This window comes from Oncorhynchus tshawytscha, linkage group LG01, assembly GCF_018296145.1.
Source record: "Oncorhynchus tshawytscha isolate Ot180627B linkage group LG01, Otsh_v2.0, whole genome shotgun sequence".
Taxonomy (NCBI): Eukaryota; Metazoa; Chordata; class Actinopteri; order Salmoniformes; family Salmonidae; genus Oncorhynchus; species Oncorhynchus tshawytscha.
This window is the reverse complement of record NC_056429.1, coordinates 3,863,570-3,876,755: the sequence shown is the minus strand read 5'-3', so window position 1 is coordinate 3,876,755 and position 13,186 is coordinate 3,863,570. Positions and strand designations below refer to the sequence as shown.

The following is a 13,186-nucleotide window of genomic DNA, read 5'->3' as shown; positions in this document are numbered from 1 at the left end:
CAGCGGTCATTATGGAGAATCAGGCAGCGGTCAGGATGGTGAATCAGGAAGTGGTCATTATGGTGAATCAGGCAGCGGTCAGGATGGTGAATCAGGTGTATCAGGCAGCGGTCAGGATGGTGAATCAGGTGAATCATGCAGCGGTCAGGATCGTGAATCAGGCAGCGGTCATTATGGAGAATCAGGCAGCGGTCAGGATGGTGAATCAGGTGAATCAGGCAGCGGTCAGGATCATGAATCAGGCAGCGGTCATTATGGAGAATCAGGCAGTGGTCATTATGGTGAATCAGGCAGCGGTCATTATGGTGAATCAGGCAGCGGTCAGGATGGTGAATCAGGTGAATCAGGCAGTGGTCATTATGGTGAATCAGGCAGCGGTCATTATGGTGAATCAGGCAGCGGTCATTATGGTGAATGGTGAATCAGGCAGCGGTCAGGATGGTGAATCAGGTGAATCAGGCAGTGGTCATTATGGTGAATCAGGCAGCGGTCAGGATGGTGAATCAGGCATCAGGAAGGTGAATCAGGCAGCGGTCAGGATGGTGAATCAGGAAGTGGTCATTATGGTGAATCAGGCAGCGGTCAGGATGGTGAATCAGGCAGCGGTCAGGATGGTGAATCAGGTGAATCAGGCAGCGGTCAGGATGGTGAATCAGGCAGCGGTCATTATGGAGAATCAGGCAGTGGTCATTATGGTGAATCAGGCAGCGGTCAGGATGGTGAATCAGGAAGTGGTCATTATGGTGAATCAGGCAGCGGTCAGGATGGTGAATCAGGTGAATCATGCAGCGGTCAGGATCGTGAATCAGGCAGCGGTCATTATGGAGAATCAGGCAGCGGTCAGGATGGTGAATCAGGTGAATCAGGCAGCGGTCAGGATCATGAATCAGGCAGCGGTCATTATGGAGAATCAGGCAGTGGTCATTATGGTGAATCAGGCAGCGGTCATTATGGTGAATCAGGCAGCGGTCAGGATGGTGAATCAGGTGAATCAGGCAGCGGTCAGGAAGGTGAATCAGGCAGTGGTCATTATGGTGAATCAGGCAGCGGTCATTATGGTGAATCAGGCAGAGATGTCATTATGGTGAATCAGGCAGCGGTCAGGATGGTGAATCAGGCAGCGGTCAGGATCGTGAATCAGGTGAATCAGGCAGCGGTCAGGATCGTGAATCAGGCAGCGGTCATTATGGAGAATCAGGCAGCGGTCAGGATGGTGAATCAGGCAGCGGTCAGGAAGGTGAATCAGGCAGCGGTCAGGATGGTGAATCAGGAAGCGATCATTATGGTGAATCAGGCAGCGGTCAGGATGGTGAATCAGGTGTATCAGGCAGCGGTCAGGATGGTGAATCAGGTGAATCAGGCAGCGGTCAGGATCGTGAATCAGGCAGCGGTCATTATGGAGAATCAGGCAGCGGTCATTATGGTGAATCAGGCAGCGGTCGGATTGTGAATCAGGCAGCGGTCATTATGGTGAATCAGGCAGCGGTCATGATGGTTAATCAGGTGAATCAGGCAGCGGTCAGGAAGGTGAATCAGGCAGTGGTCATTATGGTGAATCAGGCAGCGGTCATTATGGTGAATCAGGCAGCGGTCAGGATGGTGAATCAGGTGAATCAGGCAGCGGTCAGGAAGGTGAATCAGGCAGTGGTCATTATGGTGAATCAGGCAGCGGTCATTATGGTGAATCAGGCAGCGGTCAGGATGGTGAATCAGGCAGCGGTCAGGATCGTGAATCAGGTGAATCAGGCAGCGGTCAGGATCGTGAATCAGGCAGCGGTCATTATGGAGAATCAGGCAGCGGTCAGGATGGTGAATCAGGCAGCGGTCAGGAATGTGAATCAGGCAGCGGTCAGGATGGTGAATCAGGAAGTGATCATTATGGTGAATCAGGCAGCGGTCAGGATGGTGAATCAGGTGTATCAGGCAGCGGTCAGGATGGTGAATCAGGTGAATCAGGCAGCGGTCAGGATCGTGAATCAGGCAGCGGTCATTATGGAGAATCAGGCAGTGGTCATTATGGTGAATCAGGCAGCGGTCGGATTGTGAATCAGGCAGCGGTCATTATGGTGAATCAGGCAGGTCATGATGGTTAATCAGGTGAATCAGGCAGCGGTCAGGAAGGTGAATCAGGCAGTGGTCATTATGGTGAATCAGGCAGCGGTCATTATGGTGAATCAGGCAGAGATGTCATTATGGTGAATCAGGCAGCGGTCATTATGGTGAATCAGGCAGCGGTCAGGATGGTGAATCAGGCAGCGGGCAGGATGGTGAATCAGGAAGTGGTCATTATGGTGAATCAGGCAGTGGTCATTATGGTGAATCAGGCAGTGGTCATTATGGTGAATCAGGCAGTGGTCATTATGGTGAATCAGGCAGTGGTCGGATTGTGAATCAGGCAGCGGTCATTATGGTGAATCAGGCAGCGGTCAGGATGGTGAATCAGGTGAATCAGGCAGCGGTCAGGAAGGTGAATCAGGCAGTGGTCATTATGGTGAATCAGGCAGTGGTCATTATGGTGAATCAGGCAGTGGTCATTATGGTGAATCAGGCAGTGGTCGGATTGTGAATCAGGCAGCGGTCATTATGGTGAATCAGGCAGCGGTCAGGATGGTGAATCAGGTGAATCAGGCAGCGGTCAGGAAGGTGAATCAGGCAGTGGTCATTATGGTGAATCAGGCAGCGGTCATTATGTTGAATCAGGCTGCGGTCATTGTGGTGAATCAGGTGAATCAGGCAGTGGTCATTATGGTGAATCAGGCAGAGATGTCATTATGGGGAATCAGGCAGCGGTCATTATGTTGAATCAGGCTGCGGTCATTATGGTGAATCAGGCAGCGGTCATTATGTTGAATCAGGTGAATCAGGCAGTGGTCAGGATGGTGAATCAGGCAGCGGTCATTATAGTGAATCAGGCAGCGGTCATTATGGCGAATCAGGCAGCGGTCAGGATGGTGAATCAGGCAGTGGTCATTATGGTGAATCAGGCAGCGGTCAGTATGGTGAATCAGGCAGTGGTTAGGATGGTGAATCAGGCAGCGGTCATTATGGTGAATCAGGCAGCGGTCATTATGGTGAATCAGGTGAATCAGGCAGCAGTCATTATGGTGAATCAGGCAGCGGTCAGGAAGGTGAATCAGGCAGCGGTCAGGAAGGTGAATCAGGCAGCGGTCAGGAAGGTGAATCAGGCAGCGGTCAGGATGGTGAATCAGGCAGCGGTCATTATGGTGAATCAGGCAGTGGTCATTATGGGGAATCAGGCAGTGGTCATTATGGTGATTCAGGTGAATCAGGCAGTGGTCATTATGGTGAATCAGGCAGCGGTCAGTATGGTTAATCAGGCAGCGGTCAGGATGGTGAACCAGGCAGCGGTCATTATGGTGAATCAGGTGAATCAGGCAGCGATCATTATGGTGATTCAGGCAGCGGTCAGGATGGTGAATCGGGCAGCGGTCGTTATGGGGAATCAGAGTGAATCAGGCAGCGGTCATTATGGTGAATTAGGCAGTGGTCAGGATGGTGAATCAGGCAGCGGTCATTATGGTGAATCAGGTGAATCAGGCAGCGATCATTATGGGGATTCAGGCAGCGGTCAGGATGGTGAATCAGGCAGCAGTCGTTATGGGGAATCAGGTGAATCAGGCAGCGGTCATTATGGGGAATCAGGTGAATCAGGCAGCGGTCAGTATGGTTAATCAGGCAGCGGTCAGGATGGTGAATCAGGCAGCGATCATTATGGTCAATCAGGCAGCGGTCAGGAAGGTGTATCAGGTGAATCAGGCAGCGGTCAGGAAGGTGAATCAGGCAGTGGTCAGTAAGGTGAATCAGGCAGCGGTCAGGAAGGTGAATCAGGCAGCGGTCAGGATGGTGAATCAGGCAGTGGTCATTATGGGGAATCAGGCAGTGGTCATTATGGTGATTCAGGTGAATCAGGCAGTGGTCATTATGGTGAATCAGGCAGCGGTCATTATGGTGAATCAGGCAGCGGTCATTATGGAGAATCAGGCAGCGGTCAGGATGGTGAATCAGGCAGTGGTCATTATGGTGAATCAGGCAGTGGTCATTATGGTGAGTCAGGCAGCGGTCATTATGGTGAATCAGGCAGCGGTCATTATGGTGAATTAGGCAGTGGTCAGGATGGTGAATCAGGCAGCGGTCAGTATGGTTAATCGGGCAGCGGTCAGGATGGTGAATCAGGCAGCGGTCATTATGGTGAATCAGGTGAATCAGGCAGCGATCATTATGGTGAATCAGGCAGCGGTCAGGATGGTGAATCAGGCAGCGGTCATTATGGTGAATCAGGTGAATCAGGCAGCGATCATTATGGTGAATCAGGCAGCGGTCAGGATGGTGAATCAGGCAGTGGTCATTATGGTGAATCAGGTGAATCAGGCAGCGATCATTATGGTGAATCAGGCAGCGGTCAGGATGGTGAATCGGGCAGCGGTCGTTATGGGGAATCAGGTGAATCAGGCAGCGGTCATTATGGGGAATCATGTGAATCAGGCAGCGGTCATTATGGGGAATCAGGTGAATCAGGCAGCGGTCATTATGGCGAATCAGGCAGCGATCATTATGGTGAATCAGGCAGCGGTCATTATGGTGAATCAGTTGAATCAGGCAGCGATCATTATGGTGAATCAGGCAGCGGTCAGGATGGTGGATCAGGCAGCGGTCATTATGGTGAATCAGGTGAATCAGGCAGTGGTCATTATGGTGAATCAGGTGAATCAGGCAGCGGTCAGGAAGGTGAATCAGGCAGCGGTCAGGAAGGTGAATCAGGTGAATCAGGCAGCCATCAGGAAGGTGAATCAGGCAGCGGTCAGGAAGGTGAATCAGGTGAATCAGGCAGCGGTCAGGAAGGTGAATCAGGCAGCGGTCAGGATGGTGAATCAGGGGTAGGCCGTCATTGTAAATAATAATTTGTTCTTAGCTGACTCGTCTACTTAAATAAAGACAATATAAAAACCCTGTCAACCTGTGTTTTTCTTGCTTACTTTGACATTTATTGAATTCAATAAGTAGTGCAGTCCCTATAGAAGTAAACTTACATCAGAGATTTTATTTAAAGACCAGAAGAATGTACTCTCAAACGAATGTTGACTGAGAGAGTGAGAGAGAGCAACGTTCCCCCCTTTATAGTGTGGAGTTGAAAAGTGCAGTTTGAAAATGCTCCCCTAGGGGGTGCCAGAGGAGGTGAAGTTTGGTCAGATCCGGGAGGAGAAAGGGAGGATTCGCTGTACTGTGCACTCTGAAAAACAGTTCCATTTTATTAATCTGCATCAGGCATTTCTATTACCTTGTAATGAGTTTCATATGAAGACATTTAGGATAATACATAAGGTAAACATATTATACTGAACGGAAACTAATGTATTCATAATTAATTGAACAGTATTATTTCAGGGTTTCCTCATTCTACTAGTTCTGTCCAATGAATAATTAAAGTAGATTTTTAATGGGAATTTTTGAATTGATGTTCTTGGTTTAAAGGTTAATTCAAACTGACTTAATTGATACTGCTAATCATCACTGATGTTACAATGTTAGGAGGAGAAGGGGCTAGGGGACCACCACAGTTATCTACTTCCGCTACTTCCTCTGTGCTGTTAGGAGGAGAAGGGGCTAGGGGACCACCACAGTTATCTACTTCCTCTACATCCTCTGTTCTGTTAGGAGGAGAAGGGGCTGGGGGACCACCACAGTTATCTATCTACTTCCTCTGTTCTGTTAGGAGGAGAAGGGGTTGGGGGACCACCACAGTTATCTACTTCCTCTACTTCCTCTGTTCTGTTAGGAGGAGAAGGGGCTGGGGGACCACCACAGTTATCTACTTCCTCTACTTCCTCTGTTCTGTTAGGAGGAGAAGGGGCTGGGGGACCACCACAGTTATCTACTTCCTCTACTTCCTCTGTTCTGTTAGGAGGAGAAGGGGCTGGGGGACCACCACAGTTATCTACTTCCTCTACTTCCTCTGTTCTGTTAGGAGGAGAAGGGGCTGGGGGACCACCACAGTTATCTACTTCCGCTACTTCCTCTGTGCTGTTAGGAGGAGAAGGGGCTGGGGGACCACCACAGTTATCTACTTCCTCTGTTCTGTTAGGAGGAGAAGGGGCTGGGGGACCACCACAGTTATCTACTTCCTCTACTTCCTCTGTTCTGTTAGGAGGAGAAGGGGCTGGGGACCACCACAGTTATCTACTTCCTCTACTTCCTCTGTTCTGTTAGGAGGAGAAGGGGCTGGGGGACCACCACAGTTATCTACTTCCTCTACTTCCTCTGTTCTGTTAGGAGGAGAAGGGGCTGGGGGACCACCACAGTTATCTACTTCCTCTACTTCCTCTGTTCTGTTAGGAGGAGAAGGGGCTGGGGGACCACCACAGTTATCTACTTCCTCTACTTCCTCTGTTCTGTTAGGAGGAGAAGGGGCTGGGGGACCACCACAGTTATCTACTTCCTCTACTTCCTCTGTTCTGTTAGGAGGAGAAGGGGCTGGGGGACCACCACAGTTATCTACTTCCTCTACTTCCTCTGTTCTGTTAGGAGGAGAAGGGGCTGGGGGACCACCACAGTTATCTACTTCCTCTACTTCCTCTGTTCTGTTAGGAGGAGAAGGGGCTAGGGGACCACCACAGTTATCTACTTCCTCTGTTCTGTTAGGAGGAGAAGGGGCTGGGGGACCACCACAGTTATCTACTTCCTCTACTTCCTCTGTGCTGTTAGGAGGAGAAGGGGCTGGTGGACCACCACAGTTATCTACTTCCTCTGTTCTGTTAGGAGGAGAAGGGGCTGGGGGACCACCACAGTTATCTACTTCCTCTGTTCTGTTAGGATGAGAAGGGGCTGGGGACCACCACAGTTATCTACTTCCTCTGTTCTGTTAGGAGGAGAAGGGGCTGGGGGACCACCACAGTTATCTACTTCCTCTGTTCTGTTAGGATGAGAAGGGGCTGTGGACCACCACAGTTATCTACTTCCTCTGTTCTGTTAGGAGGAGAAGGGGCTGGGGGACCACCACAGTTATCTACTTCCTCTGTTCTGTTAGGAGGAGAAGGGGCTGGGGGACCACCACAGTTATCTACTTCCTCTGTTCTGTTAGGAGGAGAAGGGGCTGGGGGACCACCACAGTTATCTACTTCCTCTACTTCCTCTGTTCTGTTAGGAGGAGAAGGGGCTGGGGACCACCACAGTTATCTACTTCCTCTACTTCCTCTGTTCTGTTAGGAGGAGAAGGGGCTGGGGGACCACCACAGTTATCTACTTCTTGTACTTCCTCTGTTCTGTTAGGAGGAGAAGGGGCTGGGGGACCACCACAGTTATCTACTTCCTCTGTTCTGTTAGGAGGAGAAGGGGCTGGGGGACCACCACAGTTATCTACTTCTTCTACTTCCTCTGTTCTGTTAGGAGGAGAAGGGGCTGGGGGACCACCACAGTTATCTACTTCTGTTCTGTTAGGAGGAGAAGGGGCTAGGGGACCACCACAGTTATCTACTTCCTCTACTTCCTCTGTTCTGTTAGGAGGAGAAGGGGCTGGGGGACCACCACAGTTATCTACTTCCTCTGTTCTGTTAGGAGGAGAAGGGGCTGGGGGACCACCACAGTTATCTACTTCTTCTACTTCCTCTGTTCTGTTAGGAGGAGAAGGGGCTGGGGGACCACCACAGTTATCTACTTCCTCTGTGCTGTTAGGAGGAGAAGGGGCTGGGGGACCACCACAGTTATCTACTTCCTCTGTTCTGTTAGGAGGAGAAGGGGCTGGGGGACCACCACAGTTATCTACTTCCTCTACTTCCTCTGTGCTGTTAGGAGGAGAAGGGGCTGGGGGACCACCACAGTTATCTACTTCCTCTACTTCCTCTGTTCTGTTAGGATGAGAAGGGGCTGGTGGACCACCACAGTTATCTACTTCCTCTACTTCCTCTGTTCTGTTAGGAGGAGAAGGGGCTGGGGACCACCACAGTTATCTACTTCCTCTACTTCCTCTGTTCTGTTAGGAGGAGAAGGGGCTGGGGGACCACCACAGTTATCTACTTCCTCTGTTCTGTTAGGAGGAGAAGGGGCTGGGGGACCACCACAGTTATCTACTTCCTCTACTTCCTCTGTTCTGTTAGGAGGAGAAGGGGCTGGGGGACCACCACAGTTATCTACTTCCTCTGTTCTGTTAGGAGGAGAAGGGGCTAGGGGACCACCACAGTTATCTACTTCCTCTACTTCCTCTGTTCTGTTAGGAGGAGAAGGGGCTGGGGGACCACCACAGTTATCTACTTCCTCTGTTCTGTTAGGAGGAGAAGGGGCTGGGGGACCACCACAGTTATCTACTTCCTCTACTTCCTCTGTGCTGTTAGGAGGAGAAGGGGCTGGGGGACCACCACAGTTATCTACTTCCTCTACTTCCTCTGTGCTGTTAGGAGGAGAAGGGGCTGGGGGACCACCACAGTTATCTACTTCTTGTACTTCCTCTGTTCTGTTAGGAGGAGAAGGGGCTGGGGGACCACCACAGTTATCTACTTCCTCTACTTCCTCTGTTCTGTTAGGAGGAGAAGGGGCTATTGGGGGACCACCACAGTTATCTACTTCCTCTACTTCCTCTGTTCTGTTAGGAGGAGAAGGGGCTGGGGGACCACCACAGTTATCTACTTCCTCTACTTCCTCTGTGCTGTTAGGAGGAGAAGGGGCTGGGGGACCACCACAGTCATCTACTTCCTCTACTTCCTCTGTTCTGTTAGGAGGAGAAGGGGCTGGGGGACCACCACAGTTATCTACTTCCTCTACTTCCTCTGTTCTGTTAGGAGGAGAAGGGGCTGGGGGACCACCACAGTTATCTACTTCCTCTGTTCTGTTAGGAGGAGAAGGGGCTGGGGGACCACCACAGTTATCTACTTCCTCTACTTCCTCTGTTCTGTTAGGAGGAGAAGGGGCTGGGGGACCACCACAGTTATCTACTTCCTCTACTTCCTCTGTTCTGTTAGGAGGAGAAGGGGCTGGGGGACCACCACAGTTATCTACTTCCTCTACTTCCTCTGTTCTGTTAGGAGGAGAAGGGGCTGGGGGACCACCACAGGGTTCTTAGCTTAAGAACCATAAGACTGTTAAATCCTGTAGTTAGTCATTTTTTCTTCTTCTCTCTTTGCATTGTTGGGAAGGGCCTGTAAGTAGAAATCACAACCTACTAGCCTGGCTCAGGTTAGCCAGTACCCATAATCCTTCAATTCCATCCCTGCATGTACCTGTCAGGGTTGACCGGTAGCCTAGAGAGGTTAGAAAGAAGTACTCAGAGGGGTGTACTAATTTTTTTAAAATCTTCCTCTCGGCTCCATCTAGACCCACAACATGTGTCTGTCCACGCTGTTGAAGTACAGCCCTCGAACCCTGCGACGGATCCGTAACCTGATCCAGGGTCAGCAGGCCTACATGGTGGGTGGTGTGGCCCACTTCGATGACCTGGCAGTGGCTGATGTGCTGGGGGTACCCCTCCTGGGGCCAGAACCTGCTGTGGCCCGGCTCTACAGCACCAAGTCTGGAGGCAGGAGGATCTTTACTGGCGCAGGGGTCACCGTGCCCCCAGGACAGTGGGACATATACTCCTTACAACAGGTATTCTTCTTCTTCTCTCTATCAATTCAACAGGTATTCTTCTTCTATCAATTCAACAGGTATTCTTCTTCTTCTCTCTATCAATTTAATTAAATTAAAATGGCTGTATTGGTATGGGAAACATACTGTATTGGTATGGGAAACATACTGTATTGGTATGGGAAACATACTGTATTGGTATGCTGTATTGGTATGGGAAACATACTGTATTGGTATGGGAAACATACTGTATTGGTATGGGAAACATGCTGTATTGGTATGCTGTATTGGTATGGGAAACATACTGTATTGGTATGGGAAACATACTGTATTGGTATGGGAAACATACTGTATTGGTATGGGAAACATACTGTATTGGTATGCTGTATTGGTATGGGAAACATACTGTATTGGTATGGGAAACATACTGTATTGGTATGGGAAACATACTGTATTGGTATGCTGTATTGGTATGGGAAACATACTGTATTGGTATGCTGTATTAGTATGGGAAACATGCTGTATTGGTATGGGAAACATACTGTATTGGTATGGGAAACATACTGTATTGGTATGGGAAATATATTGTATTGGTATGGGAAACATATTGTATTGGTATGGGAAACATACTGTATTGGTATGGGAAACATACTGTATTGGTATGCTGTATTGGTATGGGAAACATACTGTATTGGTATGGGAAACATACTGTATTGGTATGGGAAACATACTGTATTGGTATGGGAAACATACTGTATTGGTATGCTGTATTGGTATGGGAAACATACTGTATTGGTATGCTGTATTATTTAGAAGTTTCAAAGCAATAGACACATTTCAAATGTCATATTATGTATATGTACTGTGTTGTAACGATGTGCAAGTACAAAAGGGAAAATAAATAAACATAAATAAGGGTTGTATTTACAATGGTGTTTGTTCTTCACTGGTTGACCTTTTCTTGTGGCAACAGGTCACAAATCTTACTACTGTGATGGCACACTGTGGTATTTCACCCAAAATTGGATGTGTTTTTGAAATCTTTGGATCTGTGTAATCTGAGGGAAATATGTGTCTCTAATACGGTCAGGAGGTTAGGAAGTGCAGCTCAGTTTCCACCTCATTTTGTGGGTAGTGTGCATATAGCCTGTCTTCTCTTGAGAGCCATGTCTGCCTACGGCGGCCTTTCTCAATAGCAAGGCTATGCTCACTGAGTCTTTACATAGTCAAAGCTTTCCTTAAATTTGGGTCAGTCACAGTGGTCAGGTATTCTGCCACTGTGTTCTCTCTGTTTAGGGCCAAATATCATTCTAGTTTGCTCTGGTTTTTATTCATTCTTAATAAAGTAATTATCTTTTTGTTTTCTCTTGATTTGGTTGGGTTTAATTGTGTTTGGTTTGGTCTAACCTCTCTCTTGCTCTCTCCTCTCTCCCCCCCCTCTCTCTCTCTCTCTCTCTCTCTCCCTCTCTCTCTCCCCTCTCTCTCTCCTCTCTCCCCCTCTCTCTCATCTCTCCCCCTCTCTCTCATCTCTCCCCCTCTCTCTCCTCTCTCCCCCCTCTCTCTCTCTCTCTCTCCCCTCTCTCTCCTCTCTCACCCCCTCTCTCTCTCTCTCTCTCTCCTCTCTCCCCCTCTCTCCTCTCTCCCCCTCTGTCTCCTCTCTCCCCCTCTCGCTCTCTCTCTCCCCTCTCTCTCCTCTCTCCCCCTCTGTCTCCTCTCTCTCCCCCTCTGTCTCCTCTCTCCCCCTCTCTCTCTCTCTCCCTCTCCCCTCTCTCTCTCCTCTCTCTCCCCTCTCTCTCCTCTCTCCCCCTCTCCTTCTCTCTCTCTCCCCTCTCCTCTCCCCCTCTCTCTCTCTCTCCCCCTCTCTCTCCTCTCTCTCCTCTCTCCCCCTCTCCCCCTCTCACTCCTCTCTCTCTCTCCTCTCTCTCCTCTCTCCCCCTCTCTCTTTCCTCTCTCCCCCTCTCTCTCTCCTCTCTCCCCCTCTCTCTCTCCTCTCTCCCCTCTATCTCTCTCTCTCCCCTCTCTGTCTCCTCTCTCCCCCTCTCTCTCTCCTCTCTCCCCCTCTCTCTCCTCTCTCCTCTCTCCCCCTCTCTCTCTCCTCTCTCCCAAGCTCCATGAAACCCTGGCCCAGCTGATGACAAACCACATGGAGGTGAGGCGCTGGCTCTTCAAGATGGACTCTGAGATGGGTGGGCGGGGCACAGCATACTGCGATGTGTCTCACCTGAATTGCTCTATCTGGGCTCAGCAGGAATACAGCCACCACAGTCCTGAACGCTGGAGGACGGCCTGGGCTCAGGTAGGATGGAACACACTGTATGACATTTCACCTTTCACCTCACTATTATAACCACAGTCCTGAACACTGGAGGAAGGGTTCAGGTAGGATGGAACACACACTATGACCTTTCACCTGTAACCTCACTATTATAACCACAGTCCTGAACGCTCAGGTAGGGTGGACCACCCTCTGCCACTGGAGCAATTTAAGGGTTAAGTGCCTAAACTGCTGGTCTAGGATTTGGTAACTACACAGTCTCACGGTCTAGGGTTTGGTAACTACACGGTCTAGGGTTTGGTAACTACACAGTCTCACGGTCTAGGATTTGGTAACTACACTGTCTCACGGTCTAGGGTTTGGTAACTACACAGTCTCACGGTCTAGGGTTTGGTAACTACACAGTCTCACAGTCTAGGGTTTGGTAACTACACTGTCTCACGGTCTAGGGTTTGGTAACTACACAGTCTCACAGTCTAGGGTTTGGTAACTACACTGTCTCACGGTCTAGGGTTTGGTAACTACACAGTCTCACGGTCTAGGGTTTGGTATCTACACGGTCTCACGGTCTAGGGTTTGGTAACTACACTGTCCCACGGTCTAGGGTTTGGTAACTACACAGTCTCACGGTCTAGGATTTGGTAACTACGCAGTCTCACGGTCTAGGGTTTGGTAACTACGCAGTCTCACGGTCTAGGGTTTGGTAACTACACAGTCTCACGGTCTAGGGTTTGGTAACTACACTGTCTCACGGTTTAGGGTTTGGTAACTACACTGTCTCACGGTCTAGGGTTTGGTAACTACACAGTCTCACGGTCTAGGGTTTGGTAACTACACAGTCTCACTGTCTAGGGTTTGGTAACTACACAGTCTCACGGTCTAGGGTTTGGTAACTACACAGTCTAGGGTTTGGTAACTACACAGTCTCACGGTCTAGGGTTTGGTAACTACACTGTCTCACGGTTTAGGGTTTGGTAACTACACGGTCTAGGGTTTGGTAACTACACAGTCTCACGGTCTAGGGTTTGGTAACTACACAGTCTCACGGTCTAGGGTTTGGTAACTACGCAGTCTCACGGTCTAGGGTTTGGTAACTACACAGTCTAGGGTTTGGTAACTACACAGTCTCACGATCTAGGGTTTGGTAACTACGCAGTCTCACGGTCTAGGGTTTGGTAACTACGCAGTCTCACGGTCTAGGGTTTGGTAACTACACAGTCTAGGGTTTGGTAACTACACAGTCTAGGGTTTGGTAACTACGCAGTCTCACGGTCTAGGGTTTGGTAACTACGCAGTCTCACGGTCTCGGGTTTGGTAACTACACGGTTTCACGGTCTAGGA

At 49.7% G+C, this 13,186-nt stretch overlaps 1 protein-coding gene across 1 annotated transcript in view; it reads left to right on the top strand.

Moving 5' to 3' along the window:
• Positions 1-13,186, top strand: part of iqch (IQ motif containing H) — a 140,353-nt gene that overhangs the window by 69,422 nt on the left and 57,745 nt on the right. Inside the window, exons 14-15 of the mRNA XM_042327623.1 lie at positions 9,319-9,591; positions 11,678-11,866. Of these exons, the coding sequence (XP_042183557.1) occupies positions 9,319-9,591; positions 11,678-11,866 (462 nt within the window). The remainder of the gene's footprint in view (positions 1-9,318; positions 9,592-11,677; positions 11,867-13,186) is intronic.